Source organism: Notolepis coatsorum (genome assembly GCF_963971535.1).
Source record: "Notolepis coatsorum genome assembly, chromosome: 9".
NCBI classification, from domain to species: domain Eukaryota; kingdom Metazoa; phylum Chordata; class Actinopteri; order Aulopiformes; family Paralepididae; genus Notolepis; species Notolepis coatsorum.
The window spans coordinates 130252840-130264863 of NC_140173.1; the positions used below are offsets into that span (position 1 = coordinate 130252840).

At 42.9% G+C, this 12024-nt stretch overlaps 1 protein-coding gene across 5 annotated transcripts in view; it reads left to right on the top strand.

The window, feature by feature from the left end:
• Nucleotides 1-12024, top strand: part of bicc1a (BicC family RNA binding protein 1a) — a 189579-nt gene that overhangs the window by 157296 nt on the left and 20259 nt on the right. For 3 of the 5 annotated variants that reach the window (XM_084321716.1, XM_084321717.1, XM_084321720.1), the window contains exons 12-14: nt 2949-3136; nt 3871-4012; nt 11269-11440. In XM_084321716.1, the coding sequence (XP_084177842.1) occupies nt 2949-3136; nt 3871-4012; nt 11269-11440 (502 nt within the window). The remainder of the gene's footprint in view (nt 1-2948; nt 3137-3870; nt 4013-11268; nt 11441-12024) is intronic. The other 2 variants (XM_084321718.1, XM_084321719.1) reach the window with 1 other exon arrangement.

The following is a 12024-nucleotide window of genomic DNA, read 5'->3' on the forward strand; positions in this document are numbered from 1 at the left end:
CTCGCTCAAGGCCACGTAAATTCACCCCATTCTGCTCATGTTGTTTCACTGCCCATTTCCTGTTATGCTATTGTGGTTAACGATTTCTAGAAAAGTTACTGGCTAATGTTAAAGTTGTCACATTGCCCACTTTTTGTGGCCCAGCTTTCACCTTTACTTTAGACAGGACAGAGGCCTGCCTCACTGCATATTATTATTATTATTATTATTATTATTATTATTATTATTATTATTATTATTATTATTATTATTATTATTATTATTATTATTATTATTATTATTATTATTAAACGTTAAATGTGTATCATTTTAACATCTCAGTAAAGTAGGCTACCTATGCTTTTAGGAACTGCCGCATCTCCCTAAAAAATAACAGACCCCCCCCCCCCCCCCCCCATATCTTAATTCAAATGCCCATCCAATTAATTTGCTCTGGTGCCGCAGGTCTAAGCTATCCTTTCAATTAAATCAGGGTAGCCTCTCTACACAAATGATGCCTTTGTGGCAAGTTTTCATAGGTTGAGTTAGGATTACAGTTTTCTGGGTGAAATAAACATCTGAGATCAGAAACGGCAGCAAGTAGGCTGTAGTAAGTAGTAGTAGTGTTTCTTTTTATTGAATACATTTCATTAATTACATGAATCACAATGAAGATAAAACAAAATAGAGGGCTATAGCTACATCCCAACAACGATACAAGAAGCCATAGAACAAACAGGGATTTGACTACTAGCAAGCCGGGATAAATGAAGAGTTTCAACGGCAACAATGAAGGCGCTTGCAAGTGGCGCACAGTTGCCATCATCATGTCACAGAGTCTTTGTTCTGATGTGAAAGGGAGGCCAGACAAATGTTGCGTTGTGAAATCATGCAAGACTTCTTCTGGCTTGCAAGGTTATGACCTCACAATCTGCAATAATTATGAGCAAACAGCAAAGAGTATCTATGTAATTTTTCACTTGAGACTGCCAAATCCACACACACACACACACACACACACACACACACACACACACACACACACACACACACACACACGCACACACACACACACACACTTTAATGCAACAGAGTTGGAGAAGTCTGTTAAACTCACTCCTCATAAATACTGCCCCTCAGCCAAATCAAGTGTGCCCTTTTGATTTATCTTGATCTGTAATGCTGCTCCCTATCACACGGATGAGCACAGGACTTGTGGTTCAAAACGTGGTCAAGTTCCAGGTTTCAACCTAGGAGAGGAAGTGAAAGTCCTTGCTAGCATAAATGACACCTGTGTCATCAGCACTAATATACAGTATAATATACATATACAATATACAGACTAGATACACAAGTAATGTTAGTAGACATGAGGACCGAGACTTTTTCCAGTGAGATGATTATCAATATCTCTTACAGATAACTTCTTAATTTTGCATTTGAGATGGGATTACAGTGTGTTTTCCTCGTTCAGCACAATGAAAAGACATTGGCATCTGACCAGAGTTATTTTGATCTTGTGTTCACTATTTCTGAGTGCTTGTGTCTTTTTTTCAGTTGTTCTCAGTGAGTCTATGAAGCTGCCTAAAGAAAATACTATGTGTCTTTTATAAATCTTTAACCCTTTGGTTGCCGACAACGTAGAGCTATGTTTCTCTGGCCCAGCGGTTGAGTGCCAGAAACGTAGATCTACGTTTCTGTGACGTTATTTCTTTTATTCGCTATTGCCATTCATAATCCATCGAGGCACCTTGTGCAGGCTGTCCTGAATGTGTCTGAGATCGCAAACGGCCAATACCGCCGCCTAACGCCTTGCGGCCGCTATTGCACTCCATTTGAAACGATGTGGCTTGGCGTCTGGGCCGTGGGGGGGGGCAGGGTCTGAACAGTCGGGCGAGACAAGCGGTTACCACAGTTGTCTCAACGAGGGCCCCCCCCCCGTTCATATTCATTGCTGGATTACGTTGGAAACATGATCGCGATGAGTATTTGGAATGGCAATCAGATAATTGGATTATTCTTTTTGCAGTACATCATAGACAAGGCAAGGGCTATATATTATCAATCTTGCGTTGATCCGATCATTTTTTCCCCGCGATCGGGGGCATGTGTGTGTGTGTGCCGGTGTCCCGTTGGTGGCGATCGAAGCATAGAAAAACGCACTGCACTGCAAAACACCGGCATTTATCCCATTGAACAGAGCGCTGGCACTCACGGCCCACAGCGCCCCCTGCTGAACGGCACGTGATGTGTTAAACAGTTAAAGCACTCTGGCGCATGTTTCTGGTTGAAAACATCTGACATTTTCAGAAAGACATTGCTCACATCAATGTGGCTTTTATTTTTGTAAGTAAGTGATTTGTAAACCAATCATGATTTTCTTTGTAATCCACTCATGACTGTCGAGTTTGAGCCGTGGCAGCGAGAGCATCACCCCAATCAAACTCATCCACGGAACGGCGGTTACAAGGAGGACAGACATCCTCTGCTTGGTCAGATTCATAGCGAAAAATAAAGAGAGAAACTGACGAGGTGATACTAGGATATGTTCCAGCAACAGTTGGTAGAATAATGGTGATATGATGACATTTCCTACGCTGTTGTCATGGATACAAAACCTATGTGCCGTTTCTCTTTCCCCTTCTCGGTGCTCTGCCAGCACTTTCCTGCCAGAAGAACCCGCCTAGTGGACGCGAGCCATATGTAGACATGCATGATATATAAGTTAATTCCAGGATGTCAGATGATTGCTTACACTGAATCACGATATTCATAGGATCGCCATTATTTGAGTGGGGCTTATTATCCTAAGTAAACCATATTTGGTCCAGAACTGCCAACATGAACGGGAGCCACAGCTCCTACATAATATCAGTGCTAAACTTTCCACATAAAGGAAGAGACTCTGCTCAGAATTTCAATCTTTTTGGTTGTATAATTGTCCCAAACCTGCCTCTGTTCCTCCTCAGCCTTCTCAGCTCAGCTGATGCTGCACCCCGCCACCCAGGCCACCCTGAGCAGTATCCTGCTGTCCGGGGTCCAGGCCTACACCCAGAACACCCCCTCCCCTCCGCCCGGCCTGGCCCCCATAGACAAGCAGCCCAACGGGGTCCCGGATTGCGCCAAGGGCCCCTGCACACTCAACGGACACGTCAAGGTATAGAGGCACTGCCTGCCTGGACGTGCAGATGCGTTATGCATGAACAGTATGCATTATGCACTTTACACACAAGGAGTTTATTATAGTGCACATTATTGACTGATTTATACAACTTGGCAGCTTTCACTTTTGAATACATTTTTACCTTTTTTTTCTCTTTTTTCTTTTCTTCTGTGATTACTGGCCTAGTCCACATGTACTATTATTACGTCAGTTTTCCCGCTGTTCTTGTGTGGACAGAGGTGCAGAAACGCAGAGAAAATGCTATGTTTTCAAGAACATGTAGACGGAGCCATTAGTTGTGATGTCAGTGTTTTGTGTTTTCCATAAGCCCAGGGTTCACCTGTCACATGAATACACAGTGTATTTTTTTTTTAACTGACGTTTCTGAAAATATTCACCCTGGCAGGAGGAGTTTTCAAAAAGGGCAGTTTTCAGTTTGTGCGTGTGGACGAAAGGCCAAATTGCATAGAAAAAGCTATGGTTTCACAAAATACCTGTGTACGTGTGGACAAGGCCTTCGTTTAGACATGCCAAGTTATATGTAGTTATGTTGCTTTCATATAGCAAGGCTTACAGTATGTCTTGTCTTTGTGTGTGTGTGTGTGTGTGTGTGTGTGTGTGTGTGTGTGTGTGTGTGTGTGTGTGTGTGTGTGTGTGTGTGTGTGTGTGTGCGTGCGTGCGTGTGCGTGTGTGTGTGTGTGTGCGTGTGTGTGCGTGCGTGCGGGCAGCATCCTGCCTCAGTCTATGGGAGGATATCCACTGCATCGCTGGGGGAGGCGGTTCTAAGCCCGACCCAGTGTGACTCTGTCCAGGAGGCCAGCGGGCACAACCCATCAGAACCGCGCTCCAGCAAGTCCAACCCAGACGAAGGTACTCCTCCTCTCAACATTACAGAAATAGGACTTGATGAGACCCGCGGTCTGAGAGCAGAACCACCCACCTCGGTACTGTAGGGTGATTCCATACCGTTTGTCAGAGGAGACCTCGTTAGCCCCACACTCCTGCTCTATGGCCAAGTCACTAGCAATTCGGTTCCTGTTTACTTTCAGAATGTTTGGGCATTTCACCCGGGAGGTGTTATGGAGGGGATTATTAAATATTTATATAGTCTACACTTTTTAGTTTTAGGGAAGTGTGTCAGCATGATGCCCACAGTCCAACCTTGACTAATCCTGTCAGTTCCAACTAGTGGTCTGCAAGGGCCTTGAAATAAAGCCTGAGCCCTGCCCGAGCCCATGAACTTCAGGCCCTGCCCGAAAATAAGCCCGACTGTAAATAATATTTTAAGCCCTAGCCCGCGTGAAAACCCGAAAAAATGTATTATTATTATTATTATTAAAATATAATTTTTTTTGTATTTGTTTTAAATATTCGAAACACGGTTTTATATGAACGTAATAAATAAACAAAACTAAGAAGCATTTACATAGCCTGTTTCGCAATGCCGTCTCTCCCAGTGCTCGCTTATATCTCTGACTCACACACCAGCCTCGTAAAACGTATTGAAGGCTATAGAATCTTCTTGACACACACACACACACACGACACACAATAGCCTACTCAGTCAAACAAACAAACAGAAAACAGAAATCAGATTTCGAGCAGAGCAACGTAATGAAAATCACAACAAAACAGGTAGCGAGTCGAGACCCAGCAAATAATAACATCACTCACCAGACGTCAGCAACGCATTGAACACCGTTAACAAAACCGGCTACATACATCCCAAGAACAAATTAAAACGTTCGCCAACTGGCTATATTCCAACACAACCAATCGAGTTGAACTTGTCCCCTGAGTTCTCCCTGCGCGCTGCAGTAATTACATCCAAATGTTTCTCTGGCGCAAAAGAGAAAGCGAATCTTAAAACGAAGGTTATCCTATAACCCTAGTTATATGAAGAAGAAAAAACGCAATAAAAAAAATAAAAACGGCGGTGCCCGGGCCCGGCCGAGCCCGAATTATTTATTAAAAAAAAAGCCCTACCCAGTGTTGGGGAAAATGTGTATATGAAGTGAACTAGTTTAATATAGGTCAACTAAGCAGTACTGAAAGACGGTCTGGCTGATGTTCTTAAAACAACTTTGAGATAGGCAGATAGACATTTCAGTACATCACGTCGTGTGCTTTTAATCTTGTACATCATATCGTGTGCTTTTAATCTTGTACATCATATCGTGTGCTTTTAATCTTGTACATCATATCTTGTCCTTTTCTCTCTTTCATACACACACATATACACACACACATCTCACTAATCTTGACTCTCTCTTTCATACACACACATATACACACACACATCTCACTAATCTTGACTCTCTCTTTCACACACACACATATACACACACACATCTCACTCAATCGCATCTCTCTTCGATGTTAAATCTATGTGTCATTTTAATGTACGTCATGTCATATCTGATATAATATGTCACGTCATCATATCTGTCATGGGGGGGCAGGGCTGAGAAGGGATTTATGGGACAAGCAGAGGGATTGAGAAGTTAGAGTGTTTTTCTTCAACTGTGGTGACCGTCTGCTGATCCATAGCTTCTGCTGTTAAACCTTCTGTCCTTAAATAAATTGCCTGTTGAAACTGGAAATAACGTCTCCTGCTGTGTTAACGACTACTCAGCCACAACACCAGCCCGAACCCGCCGGGCCTGGGCAAGGTTGCAGTGCACTAGTTCCAACTCAACTTTCATACATTCATCATTAAATCTTTTATTTCAACTTGAAATTTCATAGAGGGTCAGCCGTCATTGTCAATTACCTAGAAGAGCATACCTACATAATAAATGCACAATGAATACAAAATATATATAATAATTGCAAGCATAATTTTTGTAGCTTGTACAATCAATTAAAACAACTGCAGATTATGGTCGAATGGTTGGTGATTAAGGATTTAAAGGGGCTATGTACTGCTATTCCTAGCACTATTTGGGCAACTTTACACAATTCCTGTTAGTCTATTGAAGACATTTGTAAGTTTTTTTTCCAAAAAAATGCATTGTTTTATATTTCTAATCAAGTACTCAAAACCATCATTTTTCAGCCTCAAGATTTCAGGCTGTTATGGCCTGGCTCTGCCCATAAGCACTTTGAGTGACAGTCAGTCCACACAGTCTGCACTGGTAGAGAGAGAGAGAGAGAGAGAGAGAGAGAGAGAGAGAGAGAGAGAGAGAGAGAGAGAGAGAGAGAGAGGGAGGGGGTGGGAGAGAGAGAGAGAGAGAGAGGGGGAAGGGGTGGGAGAGAGAGAGAGAGAGAGAAAAAGACAGGCCGTTATTGACAAGGCCCCCTCTCTCCCTCTCTCTTCCTTTCTCTCCCTCTCGGTGATGAGAGTTCGCGGCGCGCGGCAGCTTGTGGTTTTTTTTTTTTCTTTCTTTCAATCTCCCGTTTGCGGGTGTGTGGCGCGCGGCAGGCAGGTCCCCCCCCCCCCCCCAAGTGCTCTCTATCTCTCTCTCTCTCTCTCTCTCTCTCTCCCCATGCAGAGTATGAGGAAATGGTTTCCACTCGCTGTGTACAGTCAGTCTAGGTAGAATGTGGGCGGGCATTAGCTACAACCACAGAGCCAATCACATCACTGTCTGCTACCCAGCGGCCGAATGACGTAAATCAGCCGTTCAAATGAAAATGGCCTGATTTACTGGAGGAGGAAAGGGGCTGAGCTGAATCAGAGCAATCCGCCAATATGGTATTTAGACACTAAAACACATTGATACGAACTCCTATTACTATAATACAATGCTAGAGACTGAAAAAATGACATTTATAGTACATGTCACCTTTAAACTGACCAAAGGATACCAAAGTATTAAGTTTTAAGAGTTTGTTATGATGTTCCGTGTGTCGGGTGCACAGAAGCCAAAAATGTCCCAAGTTCAGTACAGACTCTAGTTGCTTTGAGTGTGAGCCACTCAGTGGATCGTGTGCCATACAGTTCAGATGTCCACTCCAATAACAAAGTGCGATAATGTGGGCAATCTCAAATTATGGCTTTATATAGAAACAGATGCCAATGCAGCTCTCTGCTAGGGAGGACCACCCAAGTCTATTATACGGGACACAATGGTGAGTACCGTAATCTTCACTGGTGATAAATCTAATGTCTGAATGATCTATGGAGGGCTTGTGGAAACCGCCACATGTCTATAAATTACATCTCTCCGTAGTCCAACACAAACAGGAAGACTTCAATGACTCTCATTCTGATGCTCTCATTAAGGCGGAGATTTCACTGGAAAGAAATAATTGTATGCCTAATGTAACCCCTAACCTTTACGTCCTATTTTATAAAAATAAATAATTTATTTGTAAAATACTCCCTATTTTATAAAATAAAACATGTATGCCTAATGTAAACCCTAACCTTTACTCCCTACTTTATAAAATAAAACATGTATGCCATGTATGTATTCATTGGCTTTTTGAGGCTTGTTGAGTCCTGTTATTTTGTGTATTTATTTTGTATTGACTTTGAATTTGTCTTTCTTTGTACTGTGAAGCACTTCGGTTTGTTTTAAATGTGCTATATAAATAAAGGTGACCTTGACCTAATGTAACACCTAACCTTTACTTCCTACTTTATAAAATAAAACATGTATGCCTAATGTAAACTCTAACCTTTACTTCCTACTTTATCAAATAAAACATGTATGCCTAATGTAAACTCTAACCTTTACTTCCTGATTTATAAAATACAACATGTATGCCTAATGTAAACTCTAACCTTTACTTCCTACTTTATCAAATAAAACATGTACGCCTAATGTAAACTCTAACCTTTACTTCCTGATTTATAAAATACAACATGTATGCCTAATGTAAACTCTAACCTTTACTTCCTACTTTATCAAATAAAACATGTACGCCTAATGTAAACTCTAACCTTTACTTCCTGATTTATAAAATAAAACATGTATGCCTAATGTAAACCCTAACCTTTACTCCCTACTTTATGACTTATGCCTACTCCCAACATTGGCAAGAGACAACATATATATATATTTTTTTTTAGACATTGTCATGTTTGAGACATTGCAGTTTGTCCAGCCTGGACCTGTGGACTGTGCACAACTGTCCACCTAAAGCCGTTTCACTCTAGATTTATGTCACTCTTAAGCCCCTCGGTGGGGAAAAAAATGCCTTGAATGAACTTATTCATATTTTTCTCCTCTCGCCACATTACATGAAAAGCCCAGTAGAGACATTCTTCCCGTCTCTGACCACGTTTATTGGGTTGGAACAGAGACGGATTAACTGCCGGTCGACCAGCGGTGGTTCAGAAAGGCCCTCATTTCCTCTCGTCTCTTACACACATGCGGTTTTCCCCCCAAAGTGTCTCTCACGCGTCTCACTTTCCCCTCTCCGTGTTTTGCGAGCCGGCCTCCCCCAGCATGGCGTGTCCCAGTAGGGTTTCTTCTCCCCCGCCCTGACCTCCTACGAGCGTCCCGGAGAGTGTGTTTGGACTGGCTTGGCCCGGCGCGGCTCAGCGCGGCTCTGTGGAATGAGGCGCAGGGAAAGTGGTCCGACATTAAACCCCTGGGAGCGTCATCTGGCTGACTGACATATTATTCTACGCTACAGAGAGGGACACATGATACACAGGCAAATATACACATGCACACACACACACATGCAGGTACAGACACACACACACACACACACACATGCAGGCACAGACACACACACACACATGCAGGTACAGACACACACACATACATGCAGGTACAGCCACACACACACTAGTGCACTGCAACCTTGCCCAGGCCCGACGGGGCCCGGCCCGGCCCGGCGGGTTCGGGCTGGGTAGGGCTTTTTTTTTAATAAATAATTCGGACTCGGCCGGGCCCGGGCACCGCCGTTTTAATTTTTTTTTTTTTTTTTTTTTTTTTTTTTTTTTTATATAACTAGGGTTATATGATAACCTTCGTTTTAAGATTCGCTTTCTCTTTTGCGCCAGAGAAACATTTGGATGTAATTACTGCAGCGCGCAGGGAGAACTCAGGGGACAAGTTCAACTCGATTGGTTGTGTTGGAATATAGCCAGTTGGCGAACGTTTTAATTTGTTCTTGGGATGTATGTAGCCGGTTTTGTTAACGGTGTTCAACGCGTTGCTGACGTCTGGTGAGTGATGTTATTATTTGCTGGGTCTCGACTCGCTACCTGTTTTGTTGTGATTTTCATTACGTTGCTCTGCTCGAAATCTGATTTCTGTTTTCTGTTTGTTTGTTTGACTGAGTAGGCTATTGTGTGTCGTGTGTGTTTGTTTGACTGAGTAGGCTATTGTGTGTCGTGTGTGTGTGTGTGTGTCAAGAAGATTCTATAGCCTTCAATACGTTTTACGAGGCTGATGTGTGAGTCAGAGATATAAGCGAGCACTGGGAGAGACGGCATTGCGAAACAGGCTATGTAAATGCTTCTTAGTTTTGTTTATTTATTACGTTCATATAAAACCGTGTTTAGAATATTTAAAACAAATACAAAAAAAATTATATTTTAATAATAATAATAATTATTATTTTTTTCGGGTTTTCACGCGGGCTAGGGCTTAAAATATTATTTACAGTCGGGCTTATTTTCGGGCAGGGCCTGAAGTTCACGGGCTCGGGCAGGGCTCAGGCTTTATTTCAAGGCCCTTGCAGACCACTAACACACACACACATACATGCAGGTACAGACACACACACACACACACACACACACACACACATACATGCAGGTACAGACACACACACACACACATGCAGGTACAGACACACACACACACACACACATGCAGGTACAGACACACACATTCAGACACACACACACACACATGCAGATACAGACACACACACATGCAGGTAGAGACACGCGCACACAACAGTCCCACTCGTTCTCTCGCTCTGCCATGCTTGTGCACGTGTTGCACATACACACGCGCGCATATATACATGCTCACACACACACACACACATATACACACACACAAAAGTGGATCAGTAAAGGAAAATGTCTGTAATTATAGCAACTCTGTTTTTAATTAATAGAGGTGCCAACAGAGACTGTGCACAGCTCCCCAGGTCGGTGACTCAGCCACAGGTGGGGAGAACAGAGTGCTCTGTGCTGCTGTACTGTACTGTACTGTGCTGTACTGTACTATACTCTACTGTGCTGTACTGTGCTGTACTGTACTATACTCTACTGTGCTGTACTGTACTATACTATGTTGTACTATACTGTCCTGTACTATAATCTACTGTGCTGTACTATACTGTGCTGTACTGTACTATACTATGTTGTACTATACTGTGCTGTACTATACTGCTGTGCTGTACTATGCTGTATTGTGCTGTACTATGCTGTATTGTGCTGTACTATGCTGTATTGTACTATACTGTGCTGTACGGTTCTATACTGTGCTGTACTGTACTGTACTATGTTGTACTGTTTTGTATTGCATTGTACTGTATTGTGCTGTACTTTAGTGTACTGTACTCTGTGATGTACTGTAGTATACTCTGTACTGTATGTGCTGTACTGTAGTGTAATATGTGCTGTACTGTAGTCTGATGTACTGTAGTCTGCTGTACTCTGTGCTGTACTGTACTCTGTGATGTACTGTAGTGTACTATGTACTGTATGTGCTGTACTGTAGTGTAATATGTGCTGTACTGTACTCTGTGGTGTGATGTACTGTACTGTACTGTGGTATATTGTACTGTACGCATGGCATGGAGTGTAAAGTGAGAAGAAAAAGTAATTTACACATCTTTCTTTTTAAAGCTGACATAAATAAATAATTAGAATGTAAAGTACTATCGGCAGCTTCATAGGTGACCCCCATTTTTTATTGACCTCAACGTTACTAGTTGTAAGAACTGTTAACCTATGAAGAACCGTTGAGCAATTGGCCTCAATCTCGAACCCCGCCCTCTTTTCTTGATCCTAGTCCAAACTGTTCCGTTTCTCTGACAAACTGTTAAGAAGCGAGGCAGGAAACAAGGAAGGAGAAACATTGTAGCAACACTGCTGTCTTCCCCATGATTGAAGGCCAGCTCCTCCCCCAGCTCCTCCCCCAGCTCCTCCCCCAGCCCCTCCCCCATGTGATTGAAGTGTGGTTTGTTTCCTCCCCCTCCAGGGTCTGACACCTTCGTGGAAGTGGGCATGCCCAGGAGCCCGTCTCACTCAGCCAATGGGAGTGAACTGAAGCAGATGCTGGCTTCCTGTAAGACGTCGTCAGGGAAACGGCAGGCGGTGGAGCTGCTACAGGGGACCAAGAACTCCCATCTACAGTATGTTTCAAGTTACAAGTATGTTGTACAATGGATAATAAATAGATAATAAAAAACTGTTATTACATGGCGTTTTCACATTCGCCGAAATGATGCTTGATTGTGATTGGTCAATAGCCCCCGACAGCGGTGAATTATTTTTCGATAACCACCGGTGATTATTGTTTTTCGCAGCTGGAGCAATCAAGCCCCACTGACACACACTGTTTCAGTGCAATCAGACACACCTGCCGGGCTGCCGGCGATAATAATAATCACTTTATTTGGGCTGACAGAGCCACAGAACAACTGTGTCTGCATTTGATCTCGTCTTGTCGATGGTGTAAAATGAATTAGGTATATTATTGTTAGTAAGTTAGCCATGTAATAAGCTGGATAATGTATAGCTATACTCGGTCATTGTCGCAAAATAATTGACCTTCACTGACGTTTAAAACACCTCGGCGAGGCGCCTCAGTGTTCTAAACTCCGTGTCGGTCAATTATTTTACGACAATGACCTCGTAGCTATACATTATCCCTTACATAATTATCTCCATTTAGATTTTTTTTTTGTACATTTGATTAACCCATTCTCCGCCAATCACGTGTTAAGGCGGGTTT